The 16,525-nt window shown below is 39.5% G+C and overlaps 1 protein-coding gene across 1 annotated transcript in view; it reads left to right on the plus strand.

Annotated features, from left to right (window-relative positions):
• LRCH3 (leucine rich repeats and calponin homology domain containing 3) overlaps window positions 1-16,525 on the plus strand; it is a 71,418-nt gene that overhangs the window by 41,358 nt on the left and 13,535 nt on the right. The window contains exons 5-15 of the mRNA XM_018576516.1: window positions 1,136-1,272; window positions 2,979-3,085; window positions 4,705-4,798; window positions 6,490-6,607; window positions 6,693-6,832; window positions 7,061-7,137; window positions 7,313-7,396; window positions 8,495-8,546; window positions 8,744-8,869; window positions 11,999-12,043; window positions 14,571-14,624. Coding sequence (XP_018432018.1) covers window positions 1,136-1,272; window positions 2,979-3,085; window positions 4,705-4,798; window positions 6,490-6,607; window positions 6,693-6,832; window positions 7,061-7,137; window positions 7,313-7,396; window positions 8,495-8,546; window positions 8,744-8,869; window positions 11,999-12,043; window positions 14,571-14,624 — 1,034 coding nt within the window. The remainder of the gene's footprint in view (window positions 1-1,135; window positions 1,273-2,978; window positions 3,086-4,704; window positions 4,799-6,489; window positions 6,608-6,692; window positions 6,833-7,060; window positions 7,138-7,312; window positions 7,397-8,494; window positions 8,547-8,743; window positions 8,870-11,998; window positions 12,044-14,570; window positions 14,625-16,525) is intronic.

A 16,525-nucleotide genomic window follows, 5' to 3' on the forward strand; every position in this document is an offset into this window, starting at 1 on the left:
TTAAATACTATTCTACTTTATTTTTAGGGGCTTCGGGGGAAATATTAGGGGTCTAAACAGACCCCTGATATTTCCCTTTTTAAAATAGAAAAAGAGATGGAGGACACAGTCCTCCATCTCTTTTTCTGCAGCCCCTGTTATCAATGAACATGAACCCTCTGAGTGTTCCTGTTCATTCATAACATGGGAACAGAGTATATTTACTATAACTACAATTTTATGAATGAACAGGAGGTGATGTAGATCACTTCCCATTCATTCATAATTGAGGATACAGTAACCATACTATGTCCTCAATTATCTACAAACACTCAGCGATCACTGATCACTGAATGTTTGCTCTCCTCTCTGACATGCTGTCACAGGAGGCTGAGCGAGCGGTGCAGCAGCCTCCTGTGACAGCGCTGGCTGTCTCAAATCGAGCGCGGAAGTTCCTGTAGATAATCAAAATAAAATAGCATGACTGAGAAAAATGGACCAGCAGATCCGGCAAAGGAGGTGGAATGACTTGACTAAGTCGTTTATTTTGCATCTTGACTCACACTCACTGTTGTACCTTTCCAATATGTATTGTTTTGTACTTTTTTTTTACCCTTAAAAGTGATAAAATGTTTGTTAAAGAAAGCAGCCTGAATGATATGTATATCCTCCTCACACACAAAGTTCTGACATGTTGGTGCAATATTTATTTTTAGTAAATGTTCACTTCATTTCTTTTTTTTTTTTTTTTTTTATTCAAAAAAGCATGCTACCGTAAAGGCAGCAAACCAGGTGCACTTCTTCCCTGCATCCCACCTCACTCAAAATAATGTACATTGGACCCCCACAAACTGGCTTCTTATAACTGATCTAAAGGTATGTGGAGGGTGGAAAATATCAAAAAGTTTATCTGTAAGCTTACTGTATAAATCAGTGTGTAATGCACCATTTTTGTTTTTTGTACACCAACATATCCAAAAATAGTATTATCGCTGAATCAACTGTGATATTAAATTTAAGCGAATTGCCAAAGCAACTTAATGTATATTTGGGATATAATACTTTGTAAGAAATCATAAAGATCTTTGGTAATAATGCCAGCACATAATGCTCTCAACAAGGACTTCTTTTTTTTTTTTTTTTTATTCCGTGCCAGAAATTGCAGATTTGCCTCTAGTTCGGTTGGATTTTTCTTGCAACAAAGTCACAAGTATTCCAGTGTGTTACCGAAATCTGCGTCACCTCCAGACCATTATCTTGGATAACAATCCTCTGCAATCCCCTCCAGCTCAGGTGTGTGCTTGACATCCGGATAGGTATTGCCTGGATACATAATAAAGCTTTCATGAGTAGGGCTACGTCTAAATCTGTACACCGCTAAGTTAATATTTAAAAGCAAAGCATCACATTGCCTGTTTGTGTGCACAAAATAGGAACCCCAAAAGTAATCATAATGTTGTGATGACCGGTAAATATTATGAGATTTGCTGATAAATATTTAAATGTAGGGAAAATACCAAAAGCTTGAGGCTTGTTTATAGAAATCTGAGTAAAGAAGAGTATAGCTGTTGGCCTTGCCACATTTCAACAGTGCTTGCAGCATTTTTACAGATTGCACTGGACAGGGTGCATGGCTGCAGTGCCATTGACTCCAAATGCACCGCCACACCACCTTCCCACCCCTCAACACAGAGAGCGGGCCGAGTTGCGATACTGTATGTTCCAGAGGCTGACCACTCTGGAACGCACTGTTTGTGGTGTGAACCGGCCCTTAAGCAAGAAATATTGGTTGCTATGGGAACCGCTTCAAATTTCCTTCCAGTTTTCAACATTTTTTTAGCTTGTTAACGGAGCTTATTTTTAAAGTTAATACACAATCATTAAAACCTTATTTAATCTGCAACATGTTACATTTAAGTAATTTCTAATGTTTTGAAATGTACCCATTTCCCCTCAATAATACCTAGTAATCGTGCCTTGTTCAGGCATTTCCTGTTAGAGTGACAATCTGTCCCAGCCTTCCGGTTCCTCTTCTGCTTCTTCTGGTGCAGTCAGAAGAGGCCATGCTGACGCTTATTGCACCAGGCATGTTCCACTGTTGTCACTATAGGGATGCCCGCCCTATGCAATGACATGCAGACAGAAAATGGCTACAAAGAAGTTGGAGTTAAAACTTCGGCTTTTATAGAGGTGGTCACACTTGCTGACTATCAGTTATTCAAGGGCATTTGATTAGCAGCACCTGGCTGCTTCTTAGCCTCCTAATTCCTGTGGAAGCAGTAATGGTGTACTTGGTTTGCTCACATGGCTTCTCAGTTTTGGCTTTGTTTGTGAAAAAATGGCACGGTGTAATATTGTTGTCCAAGATCTGCTAAGGACCAGGTGATTTTTATTATATCCTGATACTTGAAACCATAGCATTTAGAACGGATGTACTTTCTCTTTCACATGACTATGGGGGGAATTTATCAAAACTGGAGCAGACGAAATCTGGAGCTGCTGTGCATGGCAACCTATCTCTGTTCAATTTGTTCAGCTGAGATTTGAAAATGAAAGAGGGAAGCTGATTGGTTGCTATGCACAGCTGCTTCAGATTTTGTCTGCTCCAGTTTTGATTTATTTCCTGTGTGTGTGTTAGGGATGCATCGATACCGGTTTTTCGGTATCGAGTAAGAATACCGGTACTTTGCTTTCTGTACTTGTTGATACCGATACCGGTGCTTCCGCTATCTTGGAGCCAGCTTTCCAGGCAATCTGTTTCAGCCGGCTGGCTGTTCGACCATCTCGATGCTGATTTACTGTGAAGCCGGTTCCCTGGCCAATAAGGAAGCCAGGAGGTGGGTCATTACTCGCCGCCCAGCTTCCTGATCGCATGTGAAGCTGGCTCCATGTTCCTCTATGGCACTGTCGGTCAGAGGAAATTGTGTGTGTGTGTGTGTGTGTGTGTTTGTTTTTTTTTGTTTTTTTTTAATTTACTAACTTGCTGTTTTTCTAAATAGATTTGCATCAAAGGTAAAATTCATATATTTAAATACCTGAACATAGAAGCTTGCAAGAATGTGCCAGACCTACCAGAGTATGACAGAAGACCAGGGTTCGGTTCATGGTTAGTAAAAGAATTGCTGTCACATTGTATGAAAATGTGATTTTTTGGTTTTTTTTTATTTACTAACTTGCTGTTTTTCTAAATAGATTTGCATCAAAGGTAAAATTCATATATTTAAATACCTGAACATAGAAGCTTGCAAGAATGTGCCAGACCTACCAGAGTATGACAGAAGACCAGGGTTCGGTTCATGGTTAGTAAAAGAATTGCTGTCACATTGTATGAAAATGTGTAAATGGAAATGTACTTTTAAATTATAGCTGTACTTTGCGGCTCTTCTCTTTAGAGGGCTTGCATTTCTTACATTACATTCTGCCTGATATAAATCTGTGTCTGGACAAGAATAAAGAAGGCATCTGCATTTATCCGTCTGTGTACATTAACTGCTTACCGTTCACCCGTTGTAAATAAAGGGATGGACGGCAACCTCCTATCAGTATTTTTTTTTTATTTTTCTGCTCGTGCATGCCGAATCCCGCAATAGTTTTATACAACGGCTGATCCATACAAGCATTCGGGCGGCTCTGTATCCGCCCAATCACTTGCATGGTGCCAAACAGGCCAAATACCTCCATTGAGATCAGCGGGGGCAAGGACACAGATCTGAGCATGGAGCGGCTCCAAGTGGGGATGAGAGGGCAGGAGAGGCTGTCGGATATCCGAATTTTTAACGAATAGCTGTCAGTCACGGCTTATTAGCTGCTGAGGACTGCTATTAATTTACAGGGGACCGTCAGGAGAACCCTTCTGATATAAGTTCATGGTCGTAAAGCAAACATGAGCTTATAGCAGAAGGGTGAAAGCCACTGCGTAAGGCATACTGACGTGGCTAGCTGGAAACGGTTGTGTTCCGCTGTATGCCTTATGGCGGTGGAAGGGGAAAGGATTAAGGGAGACTGTTTTCACTGCTAGGTAAGTACAGTAATACCTTGGTTTACGAGCATAATTCGTTCCGGAAGCATGCTTGTAATCCAAAGCGCTTGTATATCAAAGCGAATTTCCCCATAGGAAATAATGGAAATTCAGATGATTCGTTCCACAACCCAAAAATATTCATATAAAAATGATTACAATACTGTACTGTAATATAATACTGTACAAAATCTAAAGAAAAATAAACCAATTACCGGTACCTTTGTGGCCGGTGTGAGAGGGACAAGAGAGAGGAGGATTATTGTGTAGGACGACTTTCACTATCACTAACGGAATCACTGCTATCTCTTGACTCAATGGAATATTTTTCATTTCGTGAAACCTTAACAAGGAATCTATCCAATGTGACATTGCATTGTCGGTAAACAGACTCATCGCTCGCACTGCTACAGCCTTATTCGGGTGGTGCTTTTCTACAAAGATTTGCTCTTATTGCAAGACATTGCTTGTATATCAAGGCAACATTTTTCTGAAATGTTTGCTTGTCTTGCAAAACACTCTCAAACCAAGTTACTTGTAAACCAAGATATTACTGTATTAGAATGGCCTTTTAGCTAATTTTGGGTGTTTTTAAACTTGCCCTCTAACTTAAGATGATCTCATAATGAACAGTTTTCCAGTGCTCCAGATGTTCAATTGGTTGTTACTATTTTGGACATATGACATGTGTTCTTCTCTTTGTTTAGTCATGATGATGTATATCCTGGTCGCACCTATGGTGCCTTGGACTCTGGCTTTAACAGCGTAGACAGTGGAGACAAACGGTGGTCTGGGAATGAGGTAAGGTGTGTGTGTGTGTGTGTGTGATGTGTAGGTGTGTATCGATGGAATAGAGGTTGTGCTGGTAGAGAAGCAGCCACCTATACCACACAAGCTATATGTAGTTCTTAATTCCAGTTTATGAACTATTCATTAACGTGTTGTTAAAAACCCAATTCATCAAAAATGGTATAAAATAGCCAAACTTGTTGTTTGTTCCCTTCAGCACCGGAACATTTTTGATTTTTTGTTTTTTGCACAACATGACTTCCGTTTTAGCGATGGCTCCCATCACTAGCTGGGCCTTTTTGGGGACACTGCTGTGTGCATGCTTTTTCTCGGTACTACACATATAGGTGCAGACTTTCTCTGTGCTGACATGCACAAGTGGCACCGAGAGGCTGAAGTTAATGGGTAATTGTGAACCACCTGCCTCCCTGTCCTCTTACCTTATGGTCAATGAAGTTTATTCTTATAAACAAAAAATTTTCTGTAACAATTTAATAATTATAGTGGAAAGAAAATGTTTTACTTTTCTGTTGGTCCTCAACTTTGAGTGGTGAGAGACCAGTGGAGAGTCTATGATAATGCAGCGCACATGTGCATAACAAGCTGCGTCCAAGTACTCATGGGACATATAGTCCCACAGTCAGGGCTTCAGGGAAAGATTGTGTGCATGCTCAAAGCCTGGAAGTTGGGGAAGGGCTGTACCAGAAAGACAGTGTGGAGGCAATTGAGTAAAGTTACAATAAACCTTTTATAGGCAGAATGCTTTTATTTAACTTGGTAAATATATTTTAGTACAGAGGAAGTTTTTTTAATTGACAATTTAATACTACTTTAGTCCTATTTTCTTTACTAAGCCTATGTAAAGGATTTCATAGACATCCCTTTAGCACAATTAACTATGTCTGCATTTGCTGTAAACTGTTTATTATATCCTGAACATCCTGAACATTTTCCTGTAAATATTAATGTGTCTGCTACTGCAGAGCACATTTTGGCACATCGTCTTTTTGCATTCTAGTTCTCAGGTGTGTAAATGTTAACTGCAACATGTAACCATCTCAGACATGAATACAACATGTAACCATCTCAGACATGAATAGACTTGCTGACCATTGCAGATTCCCTGCTGTGAAATATGCTATACATTCACTGTAAGCCTGATGCATGAAAGTGCATTATCACTAGGAACACTAGTATTCTTTCTCATCCATGGTAATCCACAGAAATTTTGATACTGTCAGGCTTTACTATATAAACAGTATCTGTATTCCTGTGTCTCTCAAAAGACTCGGAGAAAAGGATTTTAGACGAGTACAAAAATTCTATTTTTTGGTAGTTTTCAACCATTTCAAGACAAATGTTTGTATTTTAATAGCTGGTTTTAGATAGGTATTTCCAGTTCTTGGCAACATCACTTTGATGCATCAGATCAACTGCACACAAAGAAAATGATGCAAAATCTAACAGCCAATGAATGATCTTGTTGTAATGGTCTTTTGCCATGCAATCATGTTTATCCTTCCAGTATTTATATGGTAGTTTCCTTATTGTTAAAGCTTGGGGATGCTGGGCATCTTCATATATGGTCTTCAATACAATTTATAACTGTAATGTTGTGTGTGTGAGTTTTAGCAGTTTAACCATTACAATCCCTCACAAGCTGTATTTATATCTTGACTTTAGTTATAACTTCTTCAATCTAGCCTACAGATGAATTTACAGACCTTCCTATAAGGACAACTGATGCAAGTAAAGAGCAGCGGTTACGGCGAGATCATGTCCTGGAATCACGGGGCAACTCTGTCATTGCCAATGGTGGAGGTAGGTTCTTGGGATGTGGCCGGATCATCTTTATTCTTTACAGTTTCCTGGTCCTGTGCATTTATATTGACCTGTTTCTTTGCAGTGGAACATGATCTGGATCAGATTGACTACATTGATAGCTATGCAACAGAAGAGGAAGAAGAGGATGTAAGGCAGTCCAAAGGCGACAGTCTAAGTTCACAGTTTATGGCATACATAGAAGAGCGACGGACAACACAGGAGGTAGGAAAGACTCTTTGGTTAAGTTTTGGAAACCTTTGTTATTGTGTAGCAATATTCATATTTTTTTATTGTGCACCATGCAACCAAGCATTTTATATAGAATGTTTGATCATACATATCAGTCACTTCTTGTGTTTTTCGTTTGCGAGGGGAAAAATGCATTATCCTGAGAAGTTACACGCTAACATACTATGCTGCATCTTAAAATATACTGTGGATATTTTGTAGGGCTCACCTTTGAAACAAAACCCAACAAGGGAATCTCAAAGAGCAGAGGATATAAGGAGACATTTATACCAAAGCAGGTTAGTTATCTTAGCATGTTCACATATAAAAGAGTTCACACCATATATTATTCCCTCTGTATTACTTCCCCCAGTTGCTGTTGCTAGTATGTTGTTGGCTTTTATTCTACAATATACACTGTTGTTCCTTTTAAATACAGCCATAGTGTTTTATCTTCTTTTTTTCCCCATGCAGAATCTCAGAAGAACTAAGAAGACCAGAATCTCTGAGCTTAACAAATAAACAAAGGCAACCATCCCCTCGTAGACAAAATGAGAGGTAACAGCAGCCATGGCCTTTTGACTTTCAGTTTAACTTGACAAGTTTTTTTCTTTTTATTGTTCACATAAGGTAATATCAGCATTTGTGGCTTGGAATTTTTTTTTATAACACCCCAAATATTATGTTTGGTAATGCACAGAAGGTGCAATTTGTGCACCCGACATGTGTCATGCACATGTTTATAACCTGTATTTTTCAGTAAAACATGCGCTCCAATTAATTCTAGTGCTCACAGACGCAATATAATCTGCAAATATTCTGTTAAATATAAAAGATAACAGTCTAATATAAAGTATGTCAAGCCACTAAATATCATCCACCCAAAGTTATCAGGATGCACAGTGATGCCTAATATACAGTATGTTGAGCAATATCTGCGTGCATTAGTGTTGGGAGAGGGGTCTCTTAAAATGTAATTTTAATATATTTTAATTTTGTAAACACTTTATATTTCTACTTTACTTAATTGCTATCACAAGGGGGCTGACCAGCTTTGACCCTGGCATTGCTCAGAGCTGAGCGTATTCGGGTTCATTCTGTTCAGAGCAGATCAGGGAACCAATGTTCCTCCATCAACTCCTGCTTTACTATACTGACACACTTTGTTGGTTGCTTTAACCCTTTTATTGCCATGATATGTAGCACACCATTTCATTGCGACAGGCACACTACTAAGTCATTCAGTTCTGTGTTGCCATCACCTTTTAACTACGTTTTGTAAGGGTTGTGGGTAAGCTATAAACTACACTGCTCTCCCAGTTATAAGCCAAATATAGTAAGAGAAAGTGTTTTAGTTCTTTCTGATTTACCTCTGATTTACAATAGCAGTCTTTAGTCCAGGGGTACGCAACTTTTGGCACTTCAGCTGTGCTGAAACTACAAATCCTATCATGTGCCTTCCTCTGTGAATCATGCCTGTGGCTGTCAGGGTCTTGCTGTGCCTAATGGGATTTGTAGATCCACAACTGCTAGAATGCCTACCCCTGTTTCCGTCTTCCCATATCTTGTAACTGCTATGTTTATGGTTGACATGTTGATTCCATTTAATATTTGCATGTCCATAAATGCATATTAATAGATATTTTTCCATTTTAGGTCTCATTTGGATGCTATGTATCTTATTGCACTAACCAAAAGTCCTAACCAGGTAAAGCTACTAGTTACATGTAAAAAGACATTATTTGGGGACTGTGTATTCTGCATGACTATCTGACTTATTTGGTTAACCTCTTGCCGTCCGCCCGTAGTAAAAAAACGGACGGACGGCACTGCATTCCCTTTTACTAATGCATGCTTTTCTGCATCTAACCTCTACCTCCTCTGCTTTTTTTTTGGGTCCTGTAGACTGATACAGACTTACAGCCTAGGCCAGATGTGCTAGAATCCGCCAGGAGGCAGGCACAACTGGCAGCCCAGCAGTATGAGGAAGAGAGATTAAGGGACAGGATAACACCCTCAGAGTCTTTAAACGTAAGTCGCTGACGTGTACATGTCATGCAACAGCATTTATTTTATAGTGGAGGACTTTTTTTTTTTTTTTCTTCACATATTGTATATTGACTTTGTATTTGTTTTACATTTTAATGGTTATTCCTACTAGAAGGGCCGTTTTAGGCTGGGTACACACCTAGGCGACACCATTTTTGCATGTTTCTACACGCGTTTTTATGCACATAAATCGGATCGCATGCTTTTGTGAGCTGATTGTGGCTCATTAATGTGAATAAGCAAACCCGCACAAAAACACAGCAAATGCGCGTTTTAAAGCGTTTTCTGTTAGGTCTATGGGGCCAAAACGAGCTGTAATATGCCAAAAAAAAGGTTCATGTACTCTTTCCAGCGTGTTTTTCTCAGAGTGGTTAGCAGAACCTTGACACCCTGGGCTCAAAGGTTGTGGGACGATTGACACTAAATTCATGAATTCATTAGTCTGCAGAGATCGCTCCAGTGGTTGGGTTAATATAGCAGTGTAAACTGATTAAAATATGCTGGGGAATGACACTAAAGTTTCACTTTAAGCTCACAGCAATACCCTGGTCATCCCTGGGATGGGAAAAAGGGAAATCTCCCCATATGAATACTTTTAAGAACAGCTAGTACTAGGGATGCACCGATACAGAGTATTTGGGTGAGTACCTGTACCTGTCCAAATGCTGCGATGCATACCTCCGATATGGAACTTCCAGTCAGAGGGAGAACTCCTTCTGACCTGCAGTGCCGACAGAGCATGGAGCCGGCTTCCCTTCCAGTCAGATTGGTCAAAAAAATATCGGCACTCGATAGCGGAAAAAACAGTATTGATGCATCCCTAGCTAGTACCATCATAGGTAACTTATGTTAAAGTTTTTTTTCTTGTTAAAGTACAACTATTAGTAATAGAAACATACTAAACTGGAAGCACCCAACAGGGCCTGCGCATAGCTTCTTTTTAATGTAATATTTCTTTGGGCACAGTGAGTAATCTTGCATGCATGCGCACACGTACATTTTAAATTACAATGCAAAAACTTGACCACCCCAAGGACATAAGGGTGATCATGGAAAGGGGGTTTAAGGCTATGTGGTGAAGGGTAACTGACATGGGGTTTTCTTGTTTATGATGAGAGTCCTGTAGCCCACAGCTTTGAACATATCTCCTGAGCATCCACCCACACCCCTCTACCTCCCACAACTTCCCATTGACCTATTACTATGATGGGTAAGCTTGCTAATTAATAGGAAGGTTTGGGCTGTGGGAGAGGATTGGCTACTCCTCTACTTGGATTTTTCAGTATTGGTTGTATTTGTATTTGAGCAGCTTGGAATTTGTTTTTTTTGAGGTACTGGAGATTATATTTAACCCTTTTATTGCCATGGATGTAAGGATTACGTCGGAATAGAACAGACTACATCAATCCTTTTGTTGGATCGCTGCTCTGTGAATGTGATCCAGCAGCCAAGTGGCTGAAGATCACATCCATAACAATCTGCAACCTCCTCTGTGCTTCCATATGGTCAGGCACCAGTTGTCCTAACTGGGCCTTTGCTTACCCTAATCTGCTGCTATTTTCTGTCCGAGCCATCTTTCCATGACACTGCTCTGATCCCAGCCACCTCTTCCCCACCTGCTCTCTGATCTGGCGACCTCTCCTCCCCATCTCCTCCTTCAGGGATTGCTAGTATTAATGGCTCTATTTACTTTTAGACTTATTCATAAAATATGATCAATTTTAAAGGTAAACCAAGCCATTTATATTATTGTCAATAGGTAAAGTGAGGACAGTGGTGATTCACCACTACACTTTACATCTCAGTACTATGAATTGTTTGCAAACACAAACTATCATGGGGCGTACACTGTTATTAACATTATCTTTTAATTCTGCACTTACTTTGCTTTCTAATGGTTTGGATGGATCTTTTAATAACTTTCAAAGCTATACATGAAAATCTGTGAAAATAGCTAAATTGGTGCAGCCCACCTGACGTAAAATTGGGAGGTGGGGTCTGGACACCTGAGGTGAAAATTGCGAGAGGACCTGGCAAAGTTAAAGGCATGTGTAGGCACTACAAGTTCCTGCGGTTTAGTCCTGTTGGCATTTTAGAACATTTCCATGAAGGACAGTTGTACTTTATGCAGTTTAGTGTACCTAGGTTTGTTAGTAGAGCTGCAGCTAACGATTATTTTCAAAATCGATTAGTTAGCCGATTATTGAGTTCGATTAATCGGTTAATCGGATAAACAATAAAATACATTTTAAAAAATGGCTCCAGTGATGGACTACTAGTTTGTATTGAGATTGTAGTCCATCACAGGAGCCAGCTTTGGAGCGGTGGAAGTAAAAAAAAAGTGTGGTGTGCAATATAGTGAAATGGAAAGTTTAAAATTATACAGCAATCAATGCAGAATATCACCAGCTATAGAGGAGCACAACAAATCCCAGCAATAGTACATTATAGCTGGCGGTATTCTGCATTGCGCTGTAAAGTTCTAGTGGATATGATTGACGAGGCTTGCATCTTGCTCCTTTATTAAACTGCCAAACTGTCCTTCCAGCCAGCTCTTTTTTTGTGAACTATTGCATCAAAATTCTTACAGAGCGACTCCAGGTAAAAAGATTAATGCAAAAACGTTGGCATGTATAACTGATCATCGCAGACTTCCACATGGGGATGGAAGGGAGGGTGTTAAACCCTGTGTAATTTACACAGTGATTTTTTTTTTTTTTTTGAAGGATCTGCAGCAGGTGAATGGGATAATTTTCATCCCTGCAGTAAGCACTCCTGTTACTACCAGTTTGATTTTAATCAGTAACAGGTCACATGCACCACATTTCCTTACAATTTGACTAATTATGTGCTATTCTGAAATCAAATAATTATCTTGTTGGAACTTGATCAAACATGGCCATGTAGTTTAATGAGGACTTCCCAGTCATGTGTGTGTTTTTTTTGCAATCAAGTGTTATTGTTTTGTTGTTAGTCAGTTCAGAAAAAAAGTATGTATTAGATATTGTCTTAGCATGTTCATTCTCAGTCATTACACCATAGTGTATTTGTATTCATTTCTACCATGCAGCCTTCTCTAAGTACTTTTCTTTCTTTTTTTCTTTCTATTAGCATAGAGCACTGAGTCCAGAGAAGCAGAGTCCATTGGATAATGAGGTATGTTACATCACAAACAATTCTCCATGTATATTCTTCTCTAATCAAGTTGGTACATCTTTTGGTAGTTTGTATTATATTAGATTCAGTTTCACAAATCCCTGAAAAAAAATACAACATTGCATCATCACACTGGTGTTCCTAATATTTGCTGTACCATTCTGCCATAATCCTTTGATCAAACTAATAGGCTGTCAAGGTTTCTGATATGCTCATAAGTGTTGTGGGTCATTGAGTCACTAGGTAGTGAAGCAAGGATGAGGATGACAGCCCACTATCTGCACCTTCAACAGCAGGTCAGCAGTGGTAGTGCTCTTATTTATAATTCCCGGATAAGAGATTTTTTTTTTTTTTTACTTGTTGCATAATACATGACATATATAAAAGCATTTCATGTTTTGTTTTGTTTTTTTGTCATGAAAGACAAAAATGTCCAAGGGGAAAACACTTGTTCTAGGTAATGTATTTATCTGTAAAAAATAAGTCAAGGCTACTGGACTTGCTGTATTTTTCTTGAAGACGTTTCACTGGTCATCAAACCAGCTTTCTCAATTCTGAATGACTTGTACAAAAAATTATCTGCAAATAAATATACAAATGTATCGTTCTTTAATAAGATGCCGATTTGTAGGCACAGTATAGGTTTACAAAAACTGCATCTGTTATAAAATAAAAGCAAACCTTTTTCTTGGAGTTTAACTTCAAACCATATATGCCAAACAAGCCACTTAACATTAAAATGATAAATCCAAACAGATGTTTTAACTAGAGGTTCACCGAAATGAAAGTTTCAACACCGAAAATAAAAAGTCAGACCGAAACCAAAATTTTGTTTTCCCAACCTTTTTCAAATTTTTAAAAATGTTATATTTTTATTAAATTTACTTTTTGTTACTTTACTTTTGGGAGCTTCAGGGAAATACTTGGGGTCTAAACAGACCCCTGACATTTCCCTTTTGAAATAGAAAAAGAGATTGATAACACAGTCCTCAATCTCTTATTCTGCAGCCCCAGTTATAAATAAACAAGAAGCTGCTATACTGAGTGTTCCTGTTCATTCATAACTTGTGGAGATAGTATGTTTTATTGTGTCCACAATCATGAATGAACAGTGATCACTGAGTGCTTGTACCTGCTCTCCATCCTGACTCGCTGTCACAGGAGGCTGAGTGAGTGGTGTGGGGAGGAGAGCTCGATTTTGACTGAAAGCTTACTCCTCCTCCACACTGCTGGCCCGGCCTCCTTTGACAGCAGTCTCCGCCCCCAAACCACCGCTCTCCTGGTCTGTTAGAGGAGGCTGACGAGGCGGTTCGGGAGGAGAGCTCAGCCTCCTGGGATAGCACCAACAGCTGTCTCCGCCCCCAAACCGATCTCCTAATATGTCACAGGAAAGCGGTTCGGGAGGAGAGAGACGCCGGCCGCTCACAGCGCTCTCCTCCCCCGTGCTGCTTGGCCTCCTGTGACCGTTTTCTCTCACCTGGACGCTGCGCTGTGTTGGAGGGGACACAGAGCAGTTCCCAGCAGGTAAAAGAAAAACTAGGGATGCACCGCAATTTCGGCCGAAAGATGGCACTTTCGACATTTTGTCAAAAGTGCCATTTTCAACCGATATGTTTTGGCGGCCGAAATTTCCGTGCATCCTTAGTTTTACCAAAAATAATGAAAATTAAAAATCTGCATTATTATAAATTGATCAAATATTCAGTTTCTGGCATAAGCTCAATCATGAACAATTGGAATGTTTCTCTTTAATACCTTTTACTACTTATACGTCTTTTTGGATTCCTCCATTTATATGTGGGGTGGTTCTCTGCAGTTTTTTCCCCTGCTCTCAGGGTTTGAATTGTCAGGCATGGATATGGAGTTCTATTTATCAAACATACCATCATGTGGTAGATGTGTTGAATACAGTTTACGTAAGGTTTTAAAGCTTTTTTAAAATTATTATATTAATTTAAGATATGGCAGCTAATATGTGTAAATGTATTAATGCTTAAGTTGGAGTTTTGAATTGTCACTTGCCACTTCCACATGAACTGTTTACACTTTTCCATTCTGTGTGGTTTGCCCAGTCCTTCTAGAGAGCAGTAGCATTATGTGGCTTGGAAGAAACCACTTAAATTGCTAACACAATGCTGTAGTAGTGGCCATAGCGTCCTTTGCTGACGGCACACCATTAATGTCATGTTCTATTTGGGTCTCAAGGCAAAAGCTTATGTAGTTATGCAAATAGTGTACAAGTAAAAGAATTATATGTGATCTTAACACCCCAGTGCTGTTTCCAGATGTCATTGTTGAACCAATACTAGCATTATCTTTTCTGATGTAGATTCTGTTTCTTTTCAGTTTTCTTAGGAAATGTCACTTTTATTGCCATCCTGTATCCTACTCATCTTACATAAGTAGATTGTCACCTTCCATGTGTGCTGCCATCATGTAACCCAGTGTTGCATTTTACCCTTTTTATGTTTATTCCATTGTGTGTGTGTTATTGACATTGCTCCATCTTTCCCTACCTTCATCTCAGTGTTCCCTACCATCCAGACGCTCCCAGCACACAGATGATAGTGCCCTTTTAGTGGTAAGAAACCTGCATGGAATTATCTGCCACCTACAGCATGGCACTGTACTGCTTGGAATCCTTTGTAGAAAGTGCATGTTGAAGGGCATAAACCAGGACTTTTTTCCTTGTTAGGCGAGCAGCATGTGGGACTTGTGTCACAAAAGTGGCACAAAAATATCTGGTGTCACAAAAGTGGCACAAAAATATCTGATAACTAAATAACTCCATTATTTTATGGCACTGCTCGTGCTGTTGCAAGGTTGGCATGAGGAAGTTTAGCTTCACCTGTGTTTTTTTTTTTTTTAAAGAAGCAGCAATTTTATTGCTATTAATAAACGTAAATCATAATTAACTTATACTGTATGTCCCATTTTGTGTGAAAAACCAATACAATAAAGATCAGAGAGTAGGCTTTAGATTGATCACTATGGATGTAAACCTGTAGTGTATAAACTTCGTGTAATGTCTTAGGCCCCTCCTTCACACGGAGGTCCAATGGGGTCCACCTGACAGTTTTTCAGGCAGACCCGGTCGGATACCCAATGCATGTCTATGAGCAGCTGGGTCTAAAAGGACAGGTGTCCATTTACACCCGGTTACCCCCGACTGGCTACAACAAAGAAACGGAACAGTGTTCTGTTTTGACGGACCTAATTGTACCGGGTGGGTAGTAATCTGACCTGTCTGTTTACATCTGATTCCCTATAGACCTCAAAAGATGGTGGAAAAAAACTGGATGGACACACATGTCGCAGCGGTGACATCCGATCCATACTGCTCCAATTAGGAGGGGGGATCTGTGCACGGATCCTGTCCTGATCAATCCGTGTGAAAGAGGCCTTAGTCTTTTTGTACTAGTCGTATTGCCCTCTCATTAGCTTGTGTCACTGGATGGAATAATGAAGCTACAGTACCTGAGGTGTGACCTTCCCACACAATCTTGACAAGGGTATTGGACAGGCCATCAGATGAGTGTTTGTTATAAAATGTAAACTACTATATGAAATAATGATTTTCAGAATGACTTAACAAGGAAAATATACAGGCGTACCTAATGCCTCATCCTGATGGAGTGACAGAGTCCTGGTTTATGCCTTGGTAGACTCGATGTGCTTTTTTGCAAACAATGATTGATCCTGATTCTTGGCACATGTTGCATTGGGATGGGTTTACAGGACAATACAATTCTATTGTAACCTCATAATATTTGAAAGCATTAGTGTGTCTTATGCATTCTAAGTAAACGAGTCTGGTTGTTGTGCTGTGCATTTCACGTACAGCCAAGTCAACTCTCAATCTGAATTACAAGGGATCAGTCTTCACGGAAAGACGTTCTTTTTAAGTCTTGCCCTTGAAGTATAGGTGTAGTGCATTTGTTGTGCTTTAACATGTATATGACATCCATTCACAGCTCAGTTAGTTTTTTTTTTTTACAAACCAGTACTGAGCCAGCTATAACAATCCAAGTAATGATTAAAGAGTATCTGTAGTCACCCCAGTACAGTTATGTATACTGTATATTTAAAAGTCCAATTATGTTGTTAAATGTGCTTCCTGAGATTTCTAAGGTGTCATATTTGAAGTCACTTGCAGTTTCCCTTGTTAACAGCCCTTGCAATGCTTTAGAGAAAGTTCAGTGTGTAAAAGTCCTTGTGAGTCAGTACAGTGCAGCCATCAGCACACCCTAAACTCTCATCAAATGCGTAATTACATTGATAGATCAACTAGTGTGTAGTACCAAATGGGCAGACAACCTTTTCCTGAAGCCCTTCATGTGACCACTGCTTGTATTACAACTTTGCAGTCTGTAGACAGGTACCTTGGCAGGAGGAAGTTCTTAAAGCTGATCTCCATGCAGATAAAACAAGACACCAATTAATAAAGCTTGCTCTGTGTTTAATACTTTATTAAATGTATTT

Source organism: Nanorana parkeri, unplaced genomic scaffold, assembly GCF_000935625.1.
Source record: "Nanorana parkeri isolate BGI_ZX_2015 unplaced genomic scaffold, ASM93562v1 scaffold69, whole genome shotgun sequence".
Taxonomy (NCBI): domain Eukaryota; kingdom Metazoa; phylum Chordata; class Amphibia; order Anura; family Dicroglossidae; genus Nanorana; species Nanorana parkeri.